A 27,674-nucleotide genomic window follows, 5' to 3' on the forward strand; every position below is an offset into this window, starting at 1 on the left:
AAAAAAGAAATTTTCATTATCCTGTAATCCCAAGGCCTCTGGCACGCGAAAGGTTTTCCTACCTGGGGTAGACAGTTCACCCAGCAGGTCCAGGGCTGTTCCAGTGTGAACACAGGATGGATTTTAAATACAGTTTTCCTTCCCTAAGCTGTCCCTGGCTCCTCACTAAGAAGGCCCTCTGAGAAAATTACAGCACCTTAGCTATTAGAAAATTATAGTGCTTTTATTGAAAAGAGCGGAGGCTCTTTTAAAAAAGTTCCAGCTATGAAATTCAGATGGTTGAATTTGGTTAAGTTTATTGTCCTCTGAAATTAGCTGGCCACACAGACCTCAGCTACAACCTCAGCTGGGCTGGTTCGAGCTGGGTTCTTTCATTCAAACCTCTTAAAATAGGGAAGATGTCGGAAATTTGGGCCACTCATTTTCCCAGTTCATTTTCCCCTCTCCCAGATGAGATGTGGCTCTGTGCTAGAAGAGAGGTTTCTGCCATGATGAAAGCATTTCTGAGAGCTAATTTACTCGTTCGACTGGGCGTGCTGGCACCGGGATCCTGCATGCAAAAAGACACAGCAAATTGATTGCGAGTGGTTTGCTTAAAAGAAGAAGCAGGAGGTGTGTTAAGCAGATGTCTTCACGGCAATATGGCAAATGAAGTGGAGGAGTTCCCATATTTTCCTGTGTTTCTGCTTACTGCGGGGTCTCTGGTCTATTTTAATAACTGATCGAAAAAGAAGGGAGAGCACGAGCAGACAGCTGTAACTGCGGAAGACCAGCCAGCTGGGATGTGTGCAAGCAGAAAGGTTTGCAAGCTGCGGTACTGCCAAAATTCCCTGAAGGAGAAGAATTTAGTGGGATGATTGGTTCCCGAGAAGGAAATTTTTTCTATGATAGGCGCTGTGCACCTCTCCAGCTTCTGCTTTTCTGTTCGGGGCTTGAATTTCCCATTATGCAGGACTATTTGCCTTTTTAATTCACTGTTTTACCCTGAAATGTATAAGACTAGAAATGCTTTGTTGAGCTAAAGGAGAGGTGGCTTAAGCAAGGAACTGAGCCTAAGCCCGTGAAGGGCAGGGGGAGACCTGGTTTGGGGTTTTTTTTTCCCCTAGTTTTGGGGAGTTTAGATGCTCAAAACTAGATGCCACAGAGGAAGCACTAATGTGAGGGAAGATCACTCCTTTTCCAGCCTGCCCTGAAGTGCAGCTCAGACACTACAGGGAGCAAAGCCTCATCCCGCTCCCTTTTAAAGACCCCCAGACTAACAGAAGTTTGGGATTTTCCTGAGATGCTGTCTGCATATTTTTTTTTTTTTTTTTTGCACGGTGGGGTCAAATCCTGCATTTGGTGGCTGCAAATTTCTCTTCCTTCCACAGCATCCCTCCGGGCTGAACTTCCCCGTGTCCTTGCCAGCTTGCCAGGATGCGAGGATGCGGGAACCCTGTGGCTCCCAGCGTCTTCCAGCTGGGGACAGGCCCGCCCCCGAGCCTGTGGTCGGGTGCGGGTGTCCCTGCGGGGGGTGGGGGTGCAGGGCCCGATGGGGCTGTGCGGGGCTGCTGGGGTAGGTGGGTGCCTGCATCCCCCTGGGGGGTTGGTACCACGGGGGATGTCCCCGAGACGGTGCCCGTCTGCGTGAGCCTTGCTGGGGGGGGGGGGGGGCGTCACCGGGTTGCCTGTGCCCCCGCGGTGAGGGGTGCGCTTTGTGCGAAGGGGAGCCGCGTGTGCGGGGGGAGCGGGGGGGGGGCGGGGGGAGCGGGGGGCGCCGCCCCGCCCCCGCCCGCGCTGCTGCCCACGCCGTGCCCCGAGGGGGCGGACCGGGGCGGGCCGGGGCGGGGCGGCCGCTGCCCCCGGCCCACGCGGGGCCCCGCTTGCCACTCGCCCGGTGGCGGCGGCGGCCGTGGCCGGGCGCAGCGCGGAGCGGAGCCGAGCCCCGCCGCCGCCGCCGCCGCGGGAGGCTGGTGAGCGGGGAGCGGGGCCGAGGAGCAGCGCCGGGGCGGGCGCCGGGCCTCCGCCTCCCGGGACAAAGCCGGGCAGGGAGGGACCCCGCCGCCGCCGCCGCTCGGGGCCGGGGCGGGGCTGCCGGGGGGCCGGGGCGCTGGGGCCGGGGCGCTGGGGCCGCGCCGGTGCCCACCGGGCGTGCGGGCAGAAGGGCGGGGTGGGGCTGAAGCCCGTCCGGGGCGCGTACCGCTCCCCACCGGCACCGCCGCCTGCCCCGAGAGCCCCGGCGGGCCCTGTCCGGTAAACTTTTCCCAGCGCCGGTGGGTGCCCGGCGGTGGAGAGGGTCCGTCCGCCAACCGGAGCCGCTTGGGGTGGGGTTTGGGGGTTTTTGGTATTTTTTTGCGCCGGAGCATCCTGGTGCCGCATCCTCGCACCGCTATCCTGGGTAACAAGTAGCCTTTACGCCGGGTCCCGGCCGGTGCCCCGGGCGGCGCGGGGCTGCGGGGGTGCCTGTGACCCAGCTCCCGGCTTTCGGTGCGCCGGGGGGGCCGGGCTCGGCGCGGGCGCGGCGGGGCTGGTGCGGGCTGGGTCCTGGCACCCCGCGCCCCGGCACCCCGCGCCCCGGCAGAGAGAAACAGCGGCGGGTTTCGCTGCAGAAAGGGAACTCCCGATCTTTAAAAGGCGCTTGGCAGCGCCGATTGTTACACCAGAAGCGAAGAGTTTTTTCTGGCTTCGGTCCCTGCTTTCCTCCCTTTGATTTTTCTTTTTTCTTTGCTGGCGCTCATCAAGACACTTGCTCAACTTTGGGTGATGCCGGACACCGCTTGCTAGGGCTGAAACAAAGAATAGAATACTTTAAAAACGTGTTTGCTCTGCAAATAATGATAATCTCATTGAAGGTGTTGGGGTATATCCAAGAGTGATTTGCTGTCCTTTGGTTAATTTGGACTCTGTGAAGTCCGTGGCAAAACCTGTCTAAAACAATCTCTTCCCTAAAAAGGGAGACACGTGCACGGATCTGATTTGTGAATCCTATTAATATTGCCCTTTTTCCTGGGTTTTCACGAAACAGATCCTAATTTATCAGCCTGCCAGGTGGAGCGAGTCTGCAGGTACTAATGCTTTAGCCAGGCAAAACCTCCCTTCCCAATGGTGGCCTTTGAATTCGGATTATGCACGTGGGGCAGTGGCTCTGCCCCGCTTCACTTTGTCCCACCCGGGCTCTTACTAGTGGTCTGTCTTTTCGCCATGCAGTAGGGTGGCTGTCAGAGAGGCTGCCCAGGGCACCCCTGAGCCCGGAGGCGAGAGGCTTTACTCAAGTGCAGGTGCAAAAGTGTCCATAGCTATGGTGGTGTTGCAGTATGTCTGTGTGGAGAAAGTGCTGAAGGATCAGGCTGGTAAATTTTGCTCTCGTGCCATCAGGATTGGGGGGTAAAAGTGCCTGTTCACTCGGAGACCCTCTGGAAAAGAGCTTCAGTTTGCGCTGGCATCGGCTGGCTGGGAGATGCTGACCTGCAGCTGGCTAGGAGAGGAAGGACTCTGTGGAGCCGTGTGGGGGAATCGTGTGCCCTGATACCCCCAGTAGCCAGCTGCAACTTTCCGCATCTAGTCACGTTTTCTGATCTTCTCTTCCCTAATCCACTGAGCTTTGTGGGAGTCCTCCTCTGAAGTATCTCCAAAGTTGTTAGCTCCAGGTAGCTACTGGCTGAGTGCAGACCTGGCCGTGTGGGGAGGGGGGGGGGGGTTACAGGAATGCAGGAATGTCTTGTTCCTGGGGCATTTCCTCTTGGGGAAGGAAGATGGGAAGGGATCCTTGTCTGTAAGTAAGCCAAGAGCAAAACGCTTCTCCCTTTGCAGACAATGAATCGTTTCAGCGAGCTGCCACTGTTATTTGTGGCTCCTGGCAAACCAGATAAGAGCTTTCTGCCAGGCACTTGCTCAAACCAGTGCCAGGCCCAGCCTTGCCGATTGCCTTTCTCCGTTGCACTGGGTGGGAGAGAAGCCTTTGTGTACCACGGCAGTAATCACAGTGGTGCTTCTGGGTAGAGGAAGGTTGTTGTCGGTCCCCTTGGTTACACAGTTGCCGATTCTGGTCCTTGATCTCGAGGCCTTTTTATTTTCCAGAGAGAGGATGCCACTACGGAGAAGGAATTTTTCCTGCCTGGCTCTGCTTGTGGGGCTGTGAACAGCTATTTCCAAGATCTTTCCTTTACCCTTGATCTAAACCTTGCATGAGGCTGGTTATACATGCTCATTAAACAGGGAATTAAATCACATAGGAATGCTGCTTGCTTGATGTCTTCTCTATTACAGAGCTATGCTTAGAAGTTGAGGCTTTTCAAGTGATTGTGTGGGCTTTAGCTAAGCTGTGAAAAAAGCCTTGTAAACAATAAGCCTTTGTGACGAAAGCAGAGTAAGTGTAATTGTCACCTGTCCTATTAAAAAATCTTCCAATTTGGGGGCATAACCAAACTAATTGGACAGTGTTGTGCTTTTCCAGATAACCAGGTGATCTTGAAGAGCAGCTCTGGGGAGCAAATGCAAAATGAGCAGCGGCGGACAGTGCAGAAGACGCAGAGGGCTCTCGGTCTGACCCACGAGGATTTGAAGATGTCTGCGTGCAGTGACTTTGTGGAACACGTTTGGAAGCCCGGCTCCTGCAAAAACTGCTTCAACCCAAAGAGTTCCCATCGACTGCAAACACCCCCAGACGTGGGAGCTTGTGGCGTGCTCCCGAATGGAGTTAGGACCAAGCCCGAGAGCCCTGCCTTGGAAGACGAAGGTGTAAATACCTCTCCCTTCTCAAAGCCAACAATTGCTGTGAAGCCAACTATGATAAACTCGGATGTTTCTGACGCGTGGGCGGATGTGAATATGAATGCAGATCTGTCACAGGTAATGATTAATCCAGTCAAAGCATGACTTCCCGTTACTTACCTCTCCTCAAGAGTGCTAGGAATATCTGCTAAAATGATTTCCTTCCCTTTGTTTTTCCTTCTGGTCTTGACTCGGATTGTTAAATTATATAGTACCTTCTCAAAGTACCTTTGGCTGAATCTGAATGAGCTGTTGCTTATAAGGCATGTGCAAAGGAGCTTAAAAATACATTGTCTGTTTAGGAGCTGCCAGATGTTAAATGAGGATGTGGGTTAAAGTTATTTTCCTGGGAAGATATACTGAAAAGAAGTCCTGTCTGGTTGCAAGCAATGCTAACTGGATCCATGGTCTTCGTGGGTGAGGAAGAAAGTGCCCTACCTTCCTAGCCCAGCTCCTTGGGCTCCCAACCTTTGCCGCAGCAGTAATGCCCTCCGGGTGCAGCACTGCTGCCTGCCTGCAAATGGGCAAGCCCTGGTGGTGTGAGTTGCAATCGAGATGGGTGGTTCACTCCGCTCCCTGACCAGTTGGTACCAGGACTGCCCCAGCCAAATGTGGGCTGCTGTCACCCTGCCCCTGGCGCAGGTGTGGTCGGATCTCCCACCCTTGCCCCCGAGGAGAGCCAGGGCTCACCAGCTCTCTTCTAACCCTCCTGTTGCCCTCCCTTGCTTCTGTTCTAGGGGCAAAGGGCACACGAGCACAGGCTACTGTTGTTGGTGGGGTTTGATCTGAGTGTGCAGATTTGGCCCCAGGCTGAGTTTTGCTCTATGGGAGTAGGTTTTGCCTCCCTGGGATGGGGGCAGTGGGGGGGGTCGCTTTGCAGGCACATGTTATCCTCTGCCTTTCCCACTTCTGCCTTGGCAAGCAGGAAAGATCTCCCTCAGATGAAAAGATTTTGGATAAGTTTGTCCAGCTGCTCCCCAGTCCGTGCTGCTGAGCATAGGCAAGCTGCTATCCCAGCATAACCTGTGATAGCCTGATAGTCATTTCAGCAGTGTGAAATGAAACAAGCAGAGAGGGTTGCAAATATTCCTTCCCTCTCTGACTCTTTAATTGCATGGTGATTCACGGAGAGGATGACAGGTTGGACATGTTTCTGGCAGCAAACCCACAGAAAGAGAAAGGAGAATGCCTTATTTCAGTGCACTGCCCTTGTTGATAATGCAAGGATTGCAAATGGTTCCGGAAATAGGACAAGTGTGCTTTAAGTAGAAAATATTTGTGGTAGTTACTGGTGGCGTGAGCACAGGGCAAAACAGACTCTGAATGCCAGAGGATTTTTCTGTGAAGCTGGGCTTTTTTTTTTTTTTTTTTTCATTTTGCCTATGCGCATCCTGACAGTGCACTTGTCTCTCTGGCACCTGCAGGTCAGCTGGGGCATGGTTTCTGGCAAACAACTCCTTCTGAAATCAGGAGAAGCCCAGCGGATCTGCCTTGACAGTTTTGGCAGTGGTGGTGTGAGAAAGCCCTTCCTCCACAACACGCCCGGTGACTGCTTGTCTTGCTGCCCTCCCAGCTACTCCATGGTGGGCCTGCGCAGCCTGGAGAGCCGAGTGGAGAGAAACGTCTCCATCCACAGCCTGGTGCTTGTGGGTGAGGTGGGCAAGCAGGAGGACAGAGCCAAAGACAAGTTTGCCCTGACACATCGCCCCCCCTGCCCTAACCCATCTACCCTGGGGGATAGAAGCTCCGCAAACTCCAACAGAAACCCTTCTTCTCAAGCCAGAGAAGGAGCAGCGCTCCCCTCAGAGGGTGACCGCGGTCACCTCTCGGCCGCTTTTGAAAGTGAAGGGGGGGAGTACTGTTCAATCACGGACTGCCACCAAGAGCGCCCTGTCTCATGGGAGCCGCATGGTGCAGAGGGGAAGGGTGCCCGGTGCGAGAAGGAGAGCCCTGCTCCCAGCGGATGGAGGCAGCGGGATGCTCCCGAGATTCCCAGGCCAAGTGGCAGGGCAGTCAAATTCAGTGAAGAGGAGCGCAGAGCTGTGAACGTGGCCTTCTGCATCACGAAAGACCAGGGTGATCCTCTCCCCTATGCCCTGTGTTCAGAGAGGAAAAAGCTGGCTCTGCACACCGAGCCTGCTGCCCTCCCCGAGAGCGCAGGGAGCAGCAAGGTGGCTGCCCTTGCTTTGTCCCCAGAGGACGAGGACTCTCCTCCCCCTGGAGAGCCCTCTGGCACCGGAGGCCCCCGGCCCGAGTGTTCGAGCACCCCTCAGCAGGCTCTGGTGGAGCCGCAGCGTTCTCGCCTTGCTGAGCCAGCCCGCACTGATCCCATCTACGCCGAGAGCACCAAGAGGAAGAAGGCACAGCTGAAGGCTGTCAGTGGACAAGCAAAAGGGGAGAAGCTGGCTCGCAGCACTGGCAAGGAGCAAGCTGAAGGGACGTGGAGGGATGGTGGCTGGGCTTTGGGTGGTGAGAAGGAATACCAGGACTCCACCGGCCAGGTGGCGGCAAAGATAACTGTGATGACAGCGCACACCGAGGATGACCACAAGACTATATTCCTCAGCAGCCCTGACTCGGCGGTGGGAGTTCAGTGGCCATGTATCAGCCCCACTTCTCACCCTGATTTTGGTACTTCATCACCTACCATTGAGCCTGGAGAGGTTTTTCAATCATCTGGAAGTGAGAGCAGTTTAAGATTTCATCTGGCAGCTCCTGCCAAGACATCGGTTACTGAGAGTCCAGCCATTCCCCCAAAGATGTCCAAAAACAACCAGCCGAGCAGTGAGGGGAACCGTCTGCCCCCAGTAAGCTCCCATGTGGCAAAGTTTGGTGATGACGGCAGCCGTGATGGAGCTGGTGTTCATCTGCTGCCGCGGAACTATACTGATACAGGTGCCTTTGGGGCATCCCCTTCTCTGTGCACTCATGTCAACGGGGTCTCTGTGGAGGAGCCCAGCAGAGGTCTGGTAGGCACCTCCTATGACAGGAGGCAGAAATACTACACCCCAACGTGGACCAAGCAGTGCCGGATAGAGGAGGAGGAGGAGCAGGAGGAGGAGCAGGAGCTCTTAACTCACCCGTGGGCAGTGGGAGCTGAGAATGGAAGAGCTGGTGCCGACCTTGTGGATGATGGCCTGACGCTGGAGAGCCAGACTGGGATCAGCAAATCATCATCTTTCTCCTTTGACTTCCCTAAAGACAAGAATAATGGCATGGAGTTTGTGCCACCGCCACCGCCACCAAAAAAGCAGTCCAGGTACAGCCCTGTGAGTGTGTGCATGGCAGTCTGTTAACCAGTTGTGATTGGGGTGTTTGCTGCAGGGATTCGTTGACTAGGAGGTGCTTTCTGTTCTTTTTTTTCCTTTTCAGTTCAAAGGCGGGCTTTCAGGAGCACGGGAGGTGACTGCACAGCTGAAAAACTACTTGCCTTTTTACCCTGAAAAGCTGTCAGATCTTCGCAAGTCCTGGCTCAAATGCCACGCGTAGTTGCAAAAGCCCTTCAGGGCTGCAGGGTACAGCCTTGGGTCCCAATATTTAAGTGAGAACAAGGTCTGTGCTGAGGATGCCTGATGTTTCCCACGTCAGCTTGCTTCTGTCTCAGCACAGTTCCTTGATGTTGAATAGGACAGAAAATTGGGGGTTGCAAGCTTCTCTTATGGGTGGAACTGGGCAACGTCTCTGGTGCTAATAGTAAGGGCCTCTGAAATCCTCATTTGCAGTTTGGCTCTAATGTCTTTTTGCTTTTGAGGTTAACTCTTGAAGCTGCAGTTTCCTAGAGAGGACTCCTTGCCTGCAGGCGAGTAACTGGGGCTTGCCTAACATGGCTGTGATGTGTGGGAGCTGCCTGGCTTCAGGCACCCTCTGCTCGCCGCTCTCCTTGAAGTCAGGTTTGCAGGCAGGGCGACAGCAGCCCCTAGAAAACAAATGTGAATGAGGGAGAGCTATCCATTTGGAAGGCAGTAGCTCTGCTAACCAATTAAAAAAACAGGCTTCTGATATGTGGGTGCATTCAGTATCTGCAGCTTGTGCGTATCACAAAAAAAAAAAAAGGGGGGGGAAGGAAAAAAAAAAGATAAAATGGAGGAAGAAATTTTTTTTTCCTTTCCATGCAACTAGTGGATTTTGTTGTCTGAGCATACTGGGGAGGGATATTTTCACGTTCTCTGGGTGCCCTGTATTGGCTTTATTGTGTGCATCAGTTTTGTTACCTGGAACAGTGCATTGCACAACAGATTTGGCTCCAACTCTTTGCTTTAAAATTTGAGAAGAGGGGATGGGTGTTTGGAGGAGAACTTGCTCTTGGGATCCACAGTCAAGCTTATGCATAGGCATCGGTGACCTCCAGTTTGAGACCGTGGTTGAGTTGGCCCATGCTCTGTTTTGTTCTCATGCTGAATTTCAATGTTTTTAGGGTTGGCTAACCCAGGGAATTAGTGTTTTAAACTGATCGAGTGATGAACAAATTAGGTTTCACAAGGAAAGGGAAGAGATGAACAAGAGGCTTTAGTTCTCCTTAATGCTGGGCTTCCTGCTGTGATGCCGCATGGCTGCTGGAGTCAGAGGAAAGAAGAGGTCCACAAGCAAGTGAGCACACAGACAAGTTTTATTGCCTTTAAAATCAAAGGGAACACTAAGGTGTGCTTTAGCTTTGACCCTGTGAACTTTCTTTCATGGCTGGTGCCACTTGGTGCCTCCTATCAGCCTAGGGTGTGGGGTTGTATTTGCCACATGAGTGTTGTTGAGGCCAGCAGATGCTGTTGAGCAGTGATCATTTAGGAAACACCAAGTTTCCTGCTGAAAGTCCTCTAGAACCTGATTCCTTCCCCTGCAGAGCAGAGGTCTGGGCAGGCCAGAAGAGTGGTGGCACTCGAGCTCTGCAAAATATATCCCAGCAGCACCTTCTGCTTGCAGTGCCAGGGCCTCCTTCCGCTCATGGAGGAGCAGCCATGCAGAGCCCTTTTTCTCTACTGGGGGCGAGGATGCTTCCCTGGCAGTCCTTGGAGTGTCCTTTCTGCCTTCGTGAAGGCTGGGAGTGGAGGCAAGGGGCTACTTGATGTGTCTCCCTCGCTGGGTGACTTGGACCGGCTGTGCTCCAAGCCAGGAGCATGCCCTGCTGTTGCCCTCCATGTGGAATTACAACCATCCATCCTGAGGGGCATGGAGCATTTTCTGCTTATTGGAGGGGCTGTTTCATGCTCCTGGTGTGGTTGGGCTGTGCCAATGCTAACAGTTGCTTCTGAGTCATCCTGAAAGCATCTGTGTGCTGGAAAGCCTGTGTGACAGCAGGCAGGGAAACTGAGGTCGGGAAACACGTGGCATCCGTGACCAGGATCTCTGGCAGAGCCATAAACCCTGCCGGGTGGTTGAGGTAGGTGCTGGCGTTGCTTTTACTCCCTGTAGCTGTAGGCCATGTGTTGTGCTACATGTATTTGTCTCCTAACCGCCTTGATGCCTTCAGCTGAGCCACGGGGCGCCTTCCTCAAAGAGCACAGCCCTCCCTCCGGCTGCCAACCCCCTGCGCAGCCAGCCTGAGGAGCTATCTGATCAGATGGCAGGGTTTCGCAAGCCATGCAAACCCAGCTGGTTGCTTTGTTTGCTTTGAGGGTGCTCTTGTTTTCATCTCAAGCATGGCTTCTCTGAGCGTGTCGATGCAGGAACCAGGGTGGTGTTACCCGTGTGCGGCGGTGGGAGGGATGGCTGTGGGCACAACTGGTTAAAATCACCATGGCAGAATTGCGTTACCCTGGGCAGTTGTCGCTTGCAGCTTCAGGTCATGATAGGACTCTGACCTGGTGCTGGAGGAACATCACCTCTGGTCCTCCTGGGCTGCAGCCAAATGCCTGAAGAAGGGAGGAAGGAGGTCTTGCACACAAAGATGACTCTGAGAGACACGTCCATACCTTCCTAGGCCCAGGCAGTCTGTGGGCTTGTGCTCATCGGTAATGGAAGAACCACCAATACTTCTGTTACGCTTACGTAGTCCCGCACAGGCAGAGCACCTCAGCCCAAGATGTTCTCTGGTGGCACAGCTGCAAAGGCTTCTTGGATGGATGGATGGATGGATGGATGGACAGATGGAGATGAAGCCAGCATAAACCTGGTTGTGGCACAGGCTTGGGGCTTAGCAAATCAGAGTTCATTTCAGCTGCAGGAAAGGCACATTAACTATCTTTTTACTTTCTAGATCTCAAGCTACAGCAAGGTATTTGATTTCATGCTGGAAAACGAAGCCTGTCTGTTTGACTTTCCTAATTAAACTTAATTGCTTATTTTAAAGAAAACTTGCATGTGTGTTCAAACTAGTTTCAAAGCAAAGCAAGAAAAAGTGAGTCTGTAGATTCTGTTTTGTTCATCTTTGCTCTAACAGTCAAAAGGGAAAAAAGTTTTTACAGGGTAAATTCCTGCCAGGCACGAAGGAAACTCTGGTTTTGCAGTAAGCTCTCTTTTTGGATGGCAGAAGGAGTGATGTTAGGGAGTTTTCAAAGTTGGGACAAAAAAGGAAAATAATAAATTTGTGCCTGTTTTGTCCTGTATAAAGCTACTCTGAACCTTTTGTGACTGTTTCTACATACAATCTGTTTGTCCTGCTTGTTTGAAATGTTATAGATATTTAAGGGTTTGCTTGGTCTGAAGGGGAATAGAAAATTAGCTTAATGACAAAAGGAAAGAGATTGGAAAGAGAAGATGGTGGCTGGTTGCCTTCTAAAAGCTGGGAAGGTAGCTGGCTAAAGAAAGGGCTCACCAGGGGAACTAGGATCCCCAGGACTGGTATATGCAGTGATAGTTTAAAAGTTCTTCAGTATGAAATGCTCTAGCATGGCCTTCAGTTTCTTGGCACAAGGAATGAATCTTTGAAATGTGTCTCTCTTATGCAGAGGGTCAGGCTAAATGAGCCTCATGGTTCCTTTTAGCCTGCACAACATTGACAGTTAATTTATTTCATGTGCCTGTTCAAGACAAGAAACAGTGATGCTGTTTTGCATCTTGAGCTGTTGGCTCTTGGGCTGTTTTCATAATAATTAATGCCACCTTCACAAGGCAGCACCATAGATCGCCTCTGAAATTCGCTGAATGCGCTCACTTGGGGTAACAAATGTGTGTAGCACAACCCATCCCAATGCCTGCCACGGCTGAAAACAGCCAGGAGAAATGAGCCTGAGGTGTGCCAAGATTGCATGTTATGGTGCCGCCGCTGCCGCTTGTTGCCAGAGGGAACAGAAAACAAAAGCATTACAAAAACCTGATGGCTTTGGGTATTGGATCACCAGGAAAAGAGCCAGGATTGCTTCTCGCTGGGGAGGTGGTGCTGGCTGGTGGGACTGTGCCGTCTGTTCCTTGCCAGGACTTGGAGCAGTGCTGTACCTGAGACAGATTATTCCCTTTTCTTGCCATTCCCAAGGCACTCATTTCTCTTTGGGACTCAGTGTTGTGGCGTACCCCGGTGACAAAAGCAGCCTGGCTACACGGAGCTGCTGTGGCTATTCCAAATGCAATTGGAAATCATGTGGGTCCCAAATTTTGACCCTTTTCTCCCTGACTGTGGGTGACAGCAGGGATCTCCTGTTTGGTCTAGGACAAGCCAGATTTACTATTATTATTATTATTAACATAATAAATCATAATAAATAAGTAGAGAAGACACTCTGGATGGAGTCTATTTAAATAGTTAATTAACAATTAAATAAGTAAATAAAGCAAAGAAGGGAGGCTATGGCTTAAGCAGGAGAGAGAATCATGCTCCAGGACATGGAAGGAAGACACCTTTTGGATTCCTCCTGTGTTTTCTGTTTGAAACTAATCAGGAATTTCTCATGCTGCTTCTGCCATGGGATTATTTTTTAAAGGTTGTGATTTGTCAGCCAATCTTTCAGGGGAGTTTTTCTTTTAAAATGGAAGTAATTCACTTTTCTGCGTGTTTCCTGTCTTACTACTTAAAGCACGGAGCTGGAAATTGAAATGAGATTTGTTGTCCCCCTCACCACGTCAGACCATGCAGTGATTGAATTTTTGACCCATCTACCATCTTAATTCTGCACCTAATCTGAATTTCCCCTTGCATCTCCAGACTCCAAACCCTTGTTTCAGCTTAACCTGCACTGCATAAAACCTTTTTGATACAGCAAGGAACAGTGTAGTCCTCTGGGCAGAGCTAGGAGTGTTTCAAAATCCTCTCTTTCCCTCACCTCAGTTTTGGTTTCTCCACATTTATCAGCTGTGAGCAGAAGGGTAAGTACAAAACCAAGCCTCAAATGTGAGCTCCTGTATGCTGGTTTTTAACTGCCCAGTGCATCCAGGGGGAAATGCTGAAACAAACAGTAGTGGAAGGAGGAGTAAGATAGAATTATTCACATTTCATGATAGACAAGCATATGGTACAACTGTGCTTCCTCTTGTGTAAGAATTATGGCCAGCTGTGTGCTGTTATGATGCTGTAATGTAGTCTGACTTTTCTGTCTGCCATGCATCAGTTCCAGTATTTTATTTTAGGAGAGGGTGTCCTGTTGCCATTATCACCAGACTTCTGGAGCGTGGTTCAGTTTGTGGAGATCCGTGCGTGTTCTGTGTTCTCATCTGCTTCCTTCCTCTGTTGCTCAGGATCTCTGTTACCTGTTCACATCCTGCCATCTATGCCGAGGAGCAGCGACCCCCTCCTGCTGGCACAGCAAGGCTGGGACCCCCCCAGGATGGGGGCTGCAGAGTGGGTACTCCTTGTGGTTGGGTCTCTGCATGGGGGAGAGATGCATCCCTCACCACTGCCAACAGGCTGCACACGTGGCGGCTGCTGGAAAGGACCAAGTGGGAGCCTTGCAGCTCTTGCATCTGAGTGGCCTTCTCCTGCTCACAAACCCCCTCCCCCTGCCTCTTGCACTTTTGGAAGGTAGTGAGGTCTGCATGTCATATCTTGGGCCAGAAATTCAAGCCGAACGCATACCTGGGGTCTGAGGAATCCCTAGGGTGGTATCCCAAGGCACGTGTGTCTGCTGCAGTCAGGGAAGCCGTGCTTTGGTGCCCATCTCTGTTCCCTCTCCAAGAAGCGCAAGGCGCACAGTTAGTGATGCTGGAATCCTGCAGCAGCACCTGGTGGGACCTCGGTCTGTTAAGAAATGTGAAATCTGACATATGGCCACTGCTCAAATATGAATTACTGGAAAGATGAAGCATACCCTGGCCAGAGATGCAACACGGGGCATGGCAAATGATCCAGGTCCCTTTGCAATGTTATAGAACACGAAACTCTGTCGTTTGGGTTTTTCTTTTGGTTTGGTTTGTTTAACAAGACCGCTGTTTTCCACTGTGACTTCTTTTAGGCAGGACTGTGGGAATCATGTGGAAAGCCAGCTGGATAAAATTGTTTAGGAAGGGAAGACTGGGGACTGGTGAATAGGAAGGGTTGCCTCGAAATGGCAGTGAGTTACATGGAGGATCCTGAATAATTGAAGTGTATTTAAAGCCAGCAGAAAAATGTGGAGAGCTGGAAATACTGTCTTATGCGTTATTAGATGGGGAGAACTGACTCTTGAGACCTGTTCTTTATACACTGGCACATGAAGGAGGCTCTGGTGCTGCTCTTGAACCTGCCGGTTACATTGAAGGTGCTGAGCATGGATTTTTGAAATGGAGGTAAATTAACCACTGCTACATCTTTCTGAAGGGGAGCAAGCCAGTGCGGGAGCGATCCCAATAATTTCTTCAGGTTTAAGATAGATTGACGCTCTTTATTTCCAATATCCTTGGGTCAAAAGGGCAGGATGGAGCAGAGCCACCTGTGCCCTAGCAGTCACACGTGGGGGAAGGAACACTAGCAGAGCAGGGAAAGTTTGGGTTAGCTGTAAAACAGGATCCATCCCACAGGCTGTCACAGCAATGTTCAGCATTTAGGGTGGAATTTTAGTGAAATGGGAGAGTTTGACCCTAGCAAGTGTTTTCAGTAATTCTTCGGTATAGTGGGCGGTATTTTAGTTTGTGCAGGCTACAGCCTGGGCTTCAAGCAGCTTATAGGAAAAGAGGGAGATGTAAAGCAGAGGGGGAGATGTAAAGCGGAGCTATTTCCAGGCAGTATTAGCTGGCCTGGCTGTAACATCTGAAACAAGAGCAGGATGTCGTTTAAGCAGCAAACAATTTCTATTTCGGTGTGCCTATTCAGGAACTGCATTTTACATAAGTCACGGCGGTACGGAGAGGAAACGGGGCTCTCTGTGCATCTGACTTCATTCACCGCAATGTTGAGCTCAGCAAAGGCAGCAGCCAGCATGGTTCTGGCAGCTGCTGCGTTGCACCCAGGTTACTTGGAGGAATAGGTGTGGCTGCGCACCGTGGACCTTGGACCCCGCTGAGCAAAGTCCCATCTCTCTCTGAGTGCGGGAATGGTAAGGCAGCTCCATGGATTTGTGCTTAAGTGATGGGAAGGAAACAGAAATGCACCAATTTTTTTTGGGGGGGTGGGGGGGTGGGGAGTGGGGGGAGTGGAACGTGGTAGAAAACCTCTCATCTGTGCAAATCAGGCCGGCTGTCTTGCAAAATCCTCTTTTCTTAGGGATTCAAATGCTTCCTTGATTCTGGCCAGGTTAGACAGTGCACCTACATGGGTGTGCACCCATGTGTTTTTTTCCCAAATCACTAAAAGTTAAGCATCTGAGAAAGCTATAGGATAATTATATATATAATTAAAAAAAAAAAAAAAAGGATTTAAGTCTAGTGGATGGCTTTCAATGGCATTAATTGTAACAGAGCTGAAAACCTCTCCCTCTCTCCCTCTCTCTCTCTCAACTATGACTTGTGTGGCGCGTCGCAAAGTTTGGTAAATCATCCTTAAGAGACTTGCTGTGGTAAATTCGTCACTAGTGCAAGAGCAGTGTCTCTGCTGAGTTATACCTGAAGTGGTTTTAGAGCTTTATTTTCATCAGCCCCTGAGTATTTTTAGACCGAAGCTGCTCAGGCAAATGAGGAAGTCTGGCAGAAGTTTCTTCCGGGCTTCTCATACACTCTGCTCTCCATGCGGTGGTGTGGACATGAGAGTAAGTGCTTTGTCTGGATGGGGAGCGAACATTTCTCAATCTTCAAATAAAAATTGCTTGTAGCATCTGCTGTGCTGGGGGGGGGTTGGGACAAGGAGGGTTCCTGTGCACATGAACAGGGTGGCAGAAGAAAATGGTCGTGCATGTCTTTTGTTTGTCTTTCTCAGCAGCCATTCAACCGTCTGATTAGGAAACGCTGGATACCTTCCAGCAAGATAGCTGGTGGAAGTCCCTTTTCTTTTTTTACAAGTCTGCCACTAACCTTTTTACATTCTTAATCAACAATGTGTTGAATTTTATCAGCAGATTGACAGTTTTACTTAAAAAATGTGGACTGATGACCTTTGTTTGCTGGCCAATAGACTCTGAACTGTACCAAAGCTAGAAGCGTTTCTGCTCTGATGTACTGCCTGATTTCAACAGTTTCTGTGGTTTTCCAAGGAGGAAAAAAAATGAAGAAAATGCAGGGGAAATTCTTATCTTAGTGAAAAGTCCTGCTTGCCTACAACTGATCACTTACTGTGACCTGGCAGGTTATAAGCCCAGTTTATAGTTTATTTATTTATTTATTTAGATGGAAGCTGCATGGAAAGCCATGGGTCTTACATTAAAAGCTGCATGGTAGGTCCTGAGTTTGGCAGACACTTGTTTTCTGCAGAGGTGCTTCTTCTTTCAGGTGTCAGTTGTTACTGTGATGCACTGAGGAGACTACAGCCGCTAGGGATGGACTCTTCTTCCACTTATGCCTCTGCCATAAAGGAACTGGGTTCTGACACCCAGCCTCAACCTGCCCTTCTGTAAAATGGAAAAGTGATGCCACGCCCTTCCCTTGGGAACTCTACTGAACGCAAACACTGGCGGGTCCCCATTTCCCAGTGATGGTGGCCAAGATGGGATGTGGTCCAGGACCCCCGTGTGCTAGGCAAAGGAGGTGCAGACTGGGGCTGAATGCTGTTGGTTCAGTGGCTCTCCCTCTCTGCTCGGGCACAGCTGGTTTGACGTGGGGGTCTGCATAGGGGCTGCAAGCCTATAACCTGCTCAGTGTCAGTGGGGTGCAATCCCCAGGTGCCAAAGAAAGAAGTGAAGCACACAAGAATGAGGTGCTGTGGCATGGTAAAAAGCTGCACAGTGTCTGTAGGGATGGGCAGAGACCAAGCTAAGGCTGCTCTCAGCTTCAGTCTCCATGCACAAGTGCATGCAGGGTATCTTTTGCCGTCTGTCTCCTGACTGTTCTCTTTCACTGTCTCTAGGCATGCTCTGAAAATGAACCCGAATAACGCCGAGTTGGAGAGGGTCAGCAACAGCTCTGCCGAGAGCCTCAGCCCACCTTTCAGGACCATCCATGTCAGCTTCACAGCTGGCTCCACCGACAGCTTTGACTCAGACACACAGACTGGCAGTGATGGCAGTAAGTGACCATTGGGTGTGGGAGAGGTAGCATCAGACCCCAGGAAGGAGTTAACATCCATCCTGAGGCCTGCAGAGTCTTCAGAGCTTCAGAGCACAGATTGTGAGGGCCTGATCACCTAGTTCCCCCAGCAACCTTTCATCTTTCCACTTCCCCTACCCTTCTGCCTCTTGATGCACTTCAGATGAGTCAGGGCAACATCACAGGCTTCTTCCTCTTTCATTTGGCAAGTGCCAGAATTGTTCATCCTGTAGCTCTCCTCTTGTCTGGATAAAACTTCTATCTGAAAGCAATTTGCCTTATCCCGCTTGTGCTTCATACATCACACAAGGTCACGAGTAGCCGCGCTGTAGAAAGTCCTCCGTAGATTTGAGGAATACCAGAAGGAGTCTTGTGCTAGAGGTGATCTCTCCCACTCATTGTGTTCCCAGTTATTTCTTGAAGGGGAAAAAATCTGCCTGCACTCGTTTAACTGAGATTAAAAAATACTTACTATGAAGTCACTTTTTCATCAGTGCGTAACTTCGACATGCACTAACGTGTTCAGCAGCTCAGAAAGTATTTCCTTTGCAAAAGCAACCTTCGTGTAGTGGAAGTTCTGTCTTTCCAAGAGCAACAACGTGCAGCAATAAAATTAAGAGCCAGAGTTCTGGAAACTCCATTTTATCCACTGCTAACTTGGAGTCTCAGAGTGAGACCATGCCAAGAAATTGTACAGGGGGAAGAAAAACTCGCATATGTTGGATCTTTATTTGTTGGGCACAGAAGCAATTTGCTGTCAAAAATGATATGGGACAAGAGGATTTCTCTGTCTCCACTAACAGAAGCAACTGTTTCAGCTCACCTCAGGAAAGATGAGTTTTTAAATGAATAACTTGAATGCCGTTTTTCTTGCTGATGCAAGCAATAAGCTATGCAGTCAATCACTAAGTGAGGTGAGCTCGAATTAATTTGCTGTCAGATGTTAAAATACGAACGGGGTCAGGGGGGAGCTTTTAAGCCCATGACATACAGGACTCTGCTGAAGGCGCAGAGCACTGTTAGCAAAGTTTGTGAAAGGGTTTCATTTGTTACCCCGTGCTTGGGGCAGAGCCCAGGAGCGTGTAAAAAAAAAGGTAAGAGCAGTTTGTCATCTGTAGGCTAGGTGTGTGGACTGGTTGCCAAAGCTTCCAGCGCTGACGTTTGTTCCGTAAGACTGCTAAGTAAATCTCGCCTCTTGAAACAGGGATTCAGCTGCTTGTCCTGGCAGAGATACCTATGTTGAGCTGCTCCTGGGCTGCAGGCTGAAGAATTTCTCTTGGCTGTATCCTTTGTCAGAGCCCCTTGGATTGGAAGTGGCAAGAGATGCCATGCTGAGTGATCCCTGCCTGTGGCTTTTGGCAGGGTTTTAATGGAGAGGATCCTTCCCTTGGACCCAGCAGGGTATGATGCAGATGTCTGGCTTTTCATGGAAGCTTGGGGCGTGCACCTCTTGAGCCATGGGCTCCAGAGTTAACTGTGCACAGCTGAAACTGGAGAGCAGGCAGTTGCTCACTGGGTGTGCAACGCAGGCAGCTGGGACAAGGGCCCAACAGGAGGCAGGTAGCTCGGCACCCAGGAACTGGGGCAAGAGACACGTGCTGATTCACAGCGTTTCCTACAGAGCTGTTTCTGAGCATGTCGTCAGAAATGGGGTGCTGAAACTGCCTTGTGTGGGAAGCTCATCTTCTGCAGAAGCCAAAACCAGTGCTGCTTGTTCCTGGGGTGTCCCTGAATGCTGTTGTTTGGGGTAGGGCACGTTGCATCGGGAGCATACAGGCAGCCTGGGCAGCGGAGGGGATAAAGAAAAATCAATGTCATGCCAGAAAACTGGTGAGGAGGGACAGGGACAGATCATGCCAGCATCCACTCTGGTAGCTGAGAACTGGGGGACCTGTCTTCAGGTGGCGAGCAGCTAACAGGGACAGCTGCTGTGGCCCAGGTGGTATGGCATTGAGCCTGCATGTGACGGGCCAGGCCAGGCTGGGAGCTCAGGGGCTGGAGCCCCTGCACTTGGAGGTTGTGCGTGAAGAGCTGGTGAGTCACCAGGGCGGTGATGGAGACCAACGCCTGCTTCGGGCTGCCATGGAGCTGCCCCAGGGCGTTCCTGTGGAGCAGGCAGCAAGCCGCTGTGAGGAAGTGCCTGCTGGCAGCTGCCCTCACCAGCAGCCTGGCGAGGAGGAAGGCTGGCTTACTACCACTCTGCAGCTTCGGAAGCTGGGTTCAAAGAAAGCAATAGATCCCACTATCTGCTGAGCTTGCTTGAGGCAAAACCCCACTGTGCACCTTTCGAGGTCTATACTTGCCTGCAAGGTGTTGGCAGAGCTCAAGTTTATCAAGAGTCCTGCCTGTCATTCAAGTGGCATAGAAAATTCTCTGAAATAATAAGGTGCCTTCCTTTCATTTCCCCTGCATACCCCTCCACTCCTCATTCATTCTGTCTCCGTGACCTGAAATCATTGCTCTTTAGTTCAATGTCAAATCATGCTTTTTCTCCATCCCCGCCCCTCAACCCCCCTTTTCCATTCTTCCATGACATGCAACTGTATTACCTGTCTCCAGCCTGGCCAGGGTAGGAGAAGAGCTGCTACAGCTGCCTGAAATGAAGCAGCCAGCCCAGCCCAATGCATGCGCAGATGGCATGTGGAGCTGCTTGGGGTTCGCTGGTACGTAGTGGGGCCAGCCTGCTCTCTGAGCAAAGAGATCTGGCAATAAGCTGGGGGACATGCAGCAGGGGCGAGGCCAGATTTTTTTCAGGAGGATGGAAACTTGCCCAGTGTCCCATACCCAGTGTGAGGCAGAGAGGTGGGTTCAATATACTCCTGGGGCTGCTCTGGTGTAGCCAGAGGGCCGGAGCTGTAGTGTGTCACTGTCCTTACCACACTGTGCTGCTGAGGTGGTGGGTGGCAGCTCCCAGGTGAAATGGGCTGTGTTTCATAGTGACAACAGATTGTCCTTGTATCCCGAGTGCTTCATTCTTACCTCCCTGTAGATGACATCACAGCTTAAATATTTATCCTCTACTAGCTTTTTACTACTGTGTATGCAGTTCATAGGGGAGTGGTTGCGGCGGTGTGTGTGTGTGTGTGTCTATTTCTCTAGGTGGCTGGTTGCAACCTGCTTTGCAAACTTTCTGTACTAAACCGGATTAAATCCCTAACCCCTTTGGTGAAGCTTTGCAGTGGTGAATAGGTAAGGACTGTGCGCTGGGTTCAGATGTAACCTGGTTTGCTCCTTTGTTCCCAGCCAGGGCCCTGGCAGAGGTAGGGGTGGCAGGGGCACGGAGAGAGACCTGCGTTCCCAGCCCGCGAGAGCCACTCACGGCATCTTCTTGTGTGTTGCTGTCTCCTAGGGCGCTCGTCTGAGCCGAACCACTCACCTGTTCCAGCTGAGAGCCAAGTGTTTCCCTCTGTTCCTTTCCTTCCTGCTGCCAGTGAGGATGGTCTGTCCTCTGCCCCCAGCTGCCCACCCCCTCTGCCCCAGAAGAAGACAGTGAGCAGAACGGTGTCCTCCCCAGATGGCTTCTTTGGGGGACAGGCGTCTTCAGGCAGAGCAGCTGGTGCTGCCAGCCCCAGGCTGAATGTCAGCCACTCTGAGAGCAATGTCTGCCTCCGAGAGGAGCCTCCCTTCATCCACCCAGCCAGCCTGGTGGGCCGCCCCGGCGCCTTCTCCTCCTCCGAGTCCCTGGAGAAAGGCTCCAAAGGAAACAGCTACTGGGGCTCAGCCTCCAGTAAGAGCACAGGGGCATGCATCCCCAGCAGAAACCTCCAGTCCCTTTCCTCCTCGCAGCTCAGTGTGTCCAGCCAGGTGTCATCGGGCTCCAGCCTCCAGCTCCACAACCTCCTGAGCAACATGGACAGCAAGGAGGGGGTGTACGCCAAGCTGGGGGCCCTCTACGCTGAGTCCTTGCGTCGCCTGGTAGCCAAATGTGAGGACTGCTTCATGCGGGAGCAGAAGAATGAGCTGCACTTCAGCGAGAACAACTGGTCACTCTTCAAGCTGGCGTGCAACAAGCCCTGCTGCGATTCGGGGGATGCAATATATTACTGTGCCACCTGCTCCAAGGACCCTTCTACCACCTATGCTGTGAAGGTAAGCCCACATCCAGGAGGTATCCAGGCTTATCCCCATCTTCCGCTTGGGAAGATGAGGTAAAGAGCTGCAGGGTTCAAGGCTACGTGGGGGTCCATGGCTAAGCTGAGACTGAACCTTTGAGCTTCTTTTTACCCCTTTCTGGTGTATGGATTTGAATGAAAGAGTGGGAAGCTGGCTCAGTGGTACGCCTTTGAGAAGCACCATCAGCAAACAATGGCCCGTTTTCTCTGCTTGTCTTTCCCACAGGTGAAGTTTGGCAAGCAAAACCCCTTCCAAAATGGTCACTTTTCCTCTGCCACTTGGAAAGGTTAATTTGGAGAAGTAGTTTTCATTGTAACGAATGCCAGTCAGATGCTTATTGCTGCAGACTAGACTCTCTGAAAAAAATCCTTGGGCATACACTATGCTGTAAACTCAGAGGCATTCACCTCTGATAACACAAGCTGATGAAAGGCTGTTCAAAAGGCAGCATTTTTGCCTCTGCCTGCCTTTTAAGTGGAAGGTCTGACCTAGAAACCATGTGAGTGCTTATATGATCTTGAAACTACAGGCATTAAGATATCGCAGATCTCAATTAAACCATGCGAGGCTGACCTAGACATGCTGTGTAAGGTCAGGTCTGAAATATTTTCCTGTAACTCTATGGAATCCATGTTTGAAATGGAAACTTGAGGTGCAATAGTTCAGCTCTTTGAAACCTGGATAAGTAAGCTTATCCAACCCGTTCCATGGACATCCCATGGATTTTGGGTTCTTGACCCATGTTGCTACTTGAATACAGAGCCTTTAATTTCTATTCTGACTTAACCCTAGGGGCATCTTATTGCTGCTTACTCTTCAGGTTGTTTTCAAAAACTAAAGTAATCCCCAAAAAAGCACTGTCAGAAATGCATTAAGCAAGGGGAAAAAAAAAATATCTGCTGAATTGCTTCCACCATTATGAACCCCAAGGGGATGTTTTAGTTAAGTGATAGCTTTAAAGCCAGTTCATATTTTAAAGGAAGTAGGGTCAACTCAGCAGGGGGGCTGTAAATAACCAAAATGGAATTTGATGAGATCTTGTACCCATACCCCTAATCCAGCACTCGGATTAACACTTGTGTGTTATACCTAAATCCATCACAACTTTCCTTCTGAAGCCTGAACGCTGAGTGGTGAGCTGGTGTGCTCCTTTGCAATCTGTGGTTCCTTGTGGCACCCCCCTCTCCCCCCCCGTGCTTTTGCGTGCCGTGTTAGGTGGGGTTCAGAGGCTCAGCTCTATGGCTGTAGTGCATAAATACTTGCCAATGCAGAAAGAGCACATACTGATCTCTTAGTGGGACTGCACTTGTATCCCTGTGTGTGATGAGGGCTTACTCTGTGTCCTTGGTACACTGCAGAGTGCCTTAATAAAGCCCAAACCACTCCAACAGGGCCGCGCTCTCCACCAGCGTAAAGTGAAGTTGTGTGTGTGTTTACACATGTGCATGCATACGCCTCCTGCAGTGTCCCTGTGTGCCACCTTCCTTTTGGGAGCTGCAGCAGAGAATAATTGTGAAACTTTACAACTAGCTGATTCCTAGCTGCCCCTCCTGGCTTCTGGTACAGATTTGCTGATATGAAAGAGATCATAGACCTGTAGTTAAAATTAGACTTGGAGAGCTCAAAAAAAAGATCTGACTTGAGCCAAGGAGCCTGCTGAGGAGTAGGAGCCAGAGTTTGGGCTGTGCATAGGCAGACACAGCTACGTATCAAACAGAAGGAGCCAGGGTTACATGAAATGGCTTTGGAGGAATTAAGCCAAGATATGCTTCATGCCTTGGCTTCTTTTTCCACTTAAAGATGCGTGACTAAGCCAGCCCCAGGCTCCTACTTGGATCTTGGTGCGTGGAGGATGCCTCTGGTGCAGCCAAAGTCACAAAAGAATGGATGGCCAAGGAAGATCTCCCTGTGTTCATTTGGTTGTAGTTATTCTTCTAGAGACTCCTCTTTTGCAGTTCCTCCTCTTTTCCTAAGCCTTACACATCCTCCCTGTGTGGGGAGGAACAAGTAGGCTTGTTCGGCAGAGGGCTGGAAGGCCTCCACCGCCTTTGGGGACCTTCTGCATCTTCCTGCATCCCACTGCATTAATCTGCAGTCTGCCTGGCTCTCCAAAGCTTGTCCTTCCACAAAATAAGCATGCAGCCATGGCAGGGTATTTTTGTTTAGAAAAGAGAGGACAATAGGGAATTGAAATGCCCCGTCTCCACAGTATCGTCTCATCTGAGTGAATTACCTGCAAATGCCTCGATTCAGACCCTTGCTAGAGGAATACAAAAGCAGCCCATTTCTCCAGCTCCTCTCTATTCTTGCATCTATTTTAACTCAGAGGCAAAATTGATTTCTTGTCCGATTTTGCACGCATGCTGTGACTGGCAGTGGCACGCTCCAGGGTTTGAAACCTTTTATGCTGAGTTTCGGCCTGTTGCTGATTCCTGTGGGTGAGATATAAATACATTGCTAAATAAAAGGAAAAAAAAACCCGGTGTATAAAGTGTATAATAGAAATGCCAGAAGGCCCCATAAGCTAATGGATACTCCTATAATAAACCTGGGTTTGAGTTTGTTTAGTCTTTAATGTAGTCATAAAGCTAAAATACAGAACAAAATGAAGATAAAAGTCACGTGGCTTTAAGAGAATCCAGATTATAAAATGCTTTCTTTCCCTTGAGTTTGCTTCACTCTCTTATTTCTAAGCCTGTTTTTAGCTCCTGCTTTCTCTCTGCTGTTTTTCCCCTGTGCTGATGAGTACAGCTTGTTACTGGTTTCCCTTAGCCATTGATCAGGAGTTTGAGAGTAGTTACTGACACCAGAAAGTGGAGTCGTTGAGGAGGACGTGAAAGTGGCTCCAGGGCTTAGGACCAGCGAAGAGTTAGGTGGGGAGAAAGTGCTGGAGGTCTCTGTCCACCCCTCACTCCACACAGGGCCACCTTCGCAGCTGCATCACATCGTCTGGGGCCTCACCCAGGCAAGTGTGAACCATCTCCAGAGATGAAGGCAGACATCTTCTGCCACAGGCTTTGCTTTTCCCTCTGCAGAATGTCTCCTGAGTTGCAGGGGAGAATCTCGATGATATCTGTGACATGCTATATGTCCACGATATAAAAGCTATATTGCTTGTCGGCAGCGAAACAAAATCTCTAAAAGTTACTGATGGGAGGACTGCCTTCCTCCTGTCCTGCAAATCCTGGGCATTGCCTGGCAAAGGAAGCATGCCAAGAAATGCAACCCAGACATCTGGTTGCTAAGGTTGGGTTGTTGCAGGACAAGAAACGTCCTCGAGCCAGGGGATAGTTTAAAGTACTAAAGGGAGTAATGCGCACTCTGCTTCCACTGATGTCTTCCTTAGCATCTGCAAATCTCGGCTTCAGAACCCACCTCTGAACTTCTGGTCTCTGCCCTGTCTCTGTCACTGACTGATGAGACTTTTCTTTTGGTCTCTCCTTACAGATTTGTAAAACCCAGGAGTCCAAGGTGGCTGCTTCGTATTGCAGCCCTGCAGTGCCAGTCCACTTCAACATCCAGCAGGACTGTGGCCATTTTGTGGCCTCTGTCCCCTCCAGCATGCTGCTGGCCTCAGATGGGGGAAAAACCATGCCTGGGGACGGCCTCCATCCCTCCCGCGGTGCCAGCGAGCACGACTGTGTGGTGGTCATTACCCGGGAGGTGCCAAGCCAGACCACTGCTGACTTTGTGAGGGACTCAGTGATGTTGCACCAAGCCAAGCCCGAGCTGTACGAGCGCCGTGTTTGCTTCTTGCTCCTCCAGCTGTGCAATGGCCTGGAGCATCTCAAAGAGCATGGCATCATCCATCGTGACCTGTGCCTGGAGAACCTCCTGCTTGTCCCCTGCAAGCCCCCCATGAGCTGTGTGAAAGCCAAAGATGACAGACACTTACCCCGCCTCATCATCAGCAATTTTTTGAAAGCCAAACAGAAGCCAGGAACTGGAGACTCCAAACTGAGGAAGAGTCAGGCCCGGCTGGCTCCGGAGATTGTGTCGGCTTCTCAGTACAAGAAGTTTGATGAGTTTCAGACTGGTATTCTCATCTATGAGCTGCTGCACCAGCCCAACCCCTTTGAGGAGAAGGTGCACCTCAGGGAGCAGGAGTACAGCCCTGAGGACCTCCCTGCTCTGCCCAGCCTATCCATCTACTCCCGGGGGCTCCAGCAGCTGGCTCACCTGCTCCTGGAAGCAGATCCCATCAAGCGTGTGCGGATCACCGAGGCCAAGCGGATGCTGCAGTGTCTGCTGTGGGGGCCCCGGAAAGACCTTATCGAGCAGCCCCTCAGCCACGAGGAAGCCCTCCGCCAGGTGCTTCAGAACTGGGTGGACATGAAGCGTGCCCTGCTCATGATGAAGTTTGCAGAGAGGGCTGTGGACACGGAGCGGAGCATTGAACTGGAGGACTGGCTGTGCTGCCAGTACTTGGCATCTGCTGAGCCAACCTCCCTCTCACACACATTAAAACTGCTGCAGCTGCTCTGACCTTGGATGTGTCTTGGAGGCAGCTGAGGGCTCCTGGTTGCCTTGTGGCTAAGGTACACAGCCCCGTTATACATGAGAGGTTTGAATTTCAGCTGCGAATGCATGTTCCGCTCCTGCCCCACGCTCAAATCAGAGTGTGTAAGACACGTCCGGTACCCTCAGCATTGGTAATTTGCGAGCAGGCAAAACTGGGAACCTACCCCTATTTTGGGGGATATTTTTTTTTCTATGGTAAGTCTGTGGACTAATAAACTCCTGCCTGCAAGTGTGCATGTTTCTAATGAACTCAATGTACTTCAGTTGATTTCTGCGCCTGCGGGACAGTCCTCTGATTCTTCCCCAGCCCTGCCCCCAAGAGCATCAGAGCCTTTTTTCCCCCCCAAGGAATACTCCAGAGTGGGCAGCAGGGATGAACAGCTGGCTGCTTCTCCTGGGGAGCAAGAGCAATTCACATAACGCTCCTTTGCAAGGGAGAACCAGGAGGGGCTTTCAGATTCCCATCTTTTGTGGGTTTTGGCATCCATTTTGCTTTTCGCCTTAAAAACACAGAAACAAGTAGTAATTTTTGTATCAGCTTTATCTTCCACTGTGGGGAATTTAATATCAGTTGCCTATTACATTCATTAGATATTAATACAGCATGGCTTTCCTGTCTAGTGGGTGCAGCCGTGCAGGCTGTTGATTGTGAAAGAGTGAGAGAGAGAGACAGCCCAGGATGGGTCTGTTCGTGAGGATGATGCTGCATGCTGGGAATTACCCCTTGTAAAGTTAATGAAATGGAAAATCCCCAATTCACCTCCAAGGCCTTTGTAGGGGGGAGTCAGGGCCAGGTTGCTTTGCTTTCCCCATACCTACAGCTCCCTCCCTTCACCTGGTAATTCACCTGTCCCTTGTGTCGAGCATTTATTTAACCCCTTTATCAACAGATGAGCTGGCGTGTGGTCTGGGAGGGCCTTACTGCTGCTGGTGTTTGAGTTGGAAATGCATAGGGCTGGGTGCACTATGAATATGCTACTCCAACAGATGCTATGGAAGAGCAGCATGATGGAAGATGGAGAAGCTGGCCTGGCTCCCTCCAGCCCCTCTCCCTCCCTCCAGACATACAGCAGCCACTCAGCTTGGCAAAGAGGCCATGGCACTGCTCAGAAAAACAGATATTCCAAAAGGTTGCGGGTTGCTTTTACTCTTTCACCCCAACACAAGGTGGAGATGAGCTGCCCTGCTCCTGGCACCAGTTCTGCAGCCCTTGGAGAAGGGGTGGATTTGGGACACGTGGAGAGAGCCCAGCATCAGCAGAGCTGAGACAGGATGTCACTAGCTGAGCTACCCCGTCCCAGCTCAAAACGGGGAGAAATTTTTAAGTACTTTCCTCCAGCCTTGATTCACCTCCAGATCAAGCCTGTTCTCTTGGGGCAATTTTAATTCCCCAGGTTTTCTGACACTTCGTACGCTTTCTGTGAATCTTCTCCAGATCTCTCACCTGCATTTTTTTTTTGTTTTGTTTTATCTGTTTGGCTATGGTTGCTGCTGCTGGGAGGGGATGGTTCCTTGGCTGGGCACCCATTTGCATTGAATTTCCCCTGATCCCCTTAGGGAGAAGACTGTGCAGGCCCCTGCCTGCTGAAAGAATGTGGGATGACTCCAACTGCGGCTGTCGGGGATTTTCTTATACACTGGCTTTCTTGCATCTGACTCTTGGGTCCGCTTCCCTCCAACATAGGTGGCAGGAGCATTCTGACTTGGGAACCACTGACTTGTGGGCCACCCTGGAGAGTCTGGCCCTGGCTTGCTGTATGTGGTCTCACATGGGCTAGCAGAGTGATGAAACAGCTGGAGAACCTGCCTGAAGAAGCCCAGCATGTTTTTCAGATAGGGTGAAG

At 50.9% G+C, this 27,674-nt stretch overlaps 1 protein-coding gene across 2 annotated transcripts; it reads left to right on the forward strand.

Annotated features, from left to right (window-relative positions):
- Window positions 1-1,838: 1,838 nt before the first annotated feature.
- Window positions 1,839-26,079, forward strand: PRAG1 (PEAK1 related, kinase-activating pseudokinase 1). Of its 2 annotated transcripts, none has more exons than XM_055797073.1 (6): window positions 1,839-1,952; window positions 4,433-4,827; window positions 6,174-8,008; window positions 17,018-17,175; window positions 20,546-21,285; window positions 24,757-26,079. In XM_055797073.1, exons 2-6 carry the CDS (start codon window positions 4,471-4,473, stop codon window positions 25,792-25,794), a joined length of 4,128 nt encoding a protein of 1,375 aa, XP_055653048.1. In that variant the 5' UTR covers window positions 1,839-1,952; window positions 4,433-4,470; the 3' UTR covers window positions 25,795-26,079. The 2 variants fall into 2 exon arrangements, with proteins under 2 accessions (XP_055653048.1, XP_027635735.2); XM_027779934.2 differs by lacking the exon at window positions 1,839-1,952 and adding an exon at window positions 3,727-4,345.
- Window positions 26,080-27,674: the final 1,595 nt, after the last annotated feature.

This window comes from Falco peregrinus, chromosome 2 (genome assembly GCF_023634155.1).
Source record: "Falco peregrinus isolate bFalPer1 chromosome 2, bFalPer1.pri, whole genome shotgun sequence".
Classification (NCBI taxonomy): Eukaryota; Metazoa; Chordata; class Aves; order Falconiformes; family Falconidae; genus Falco; species Falco peregrinus.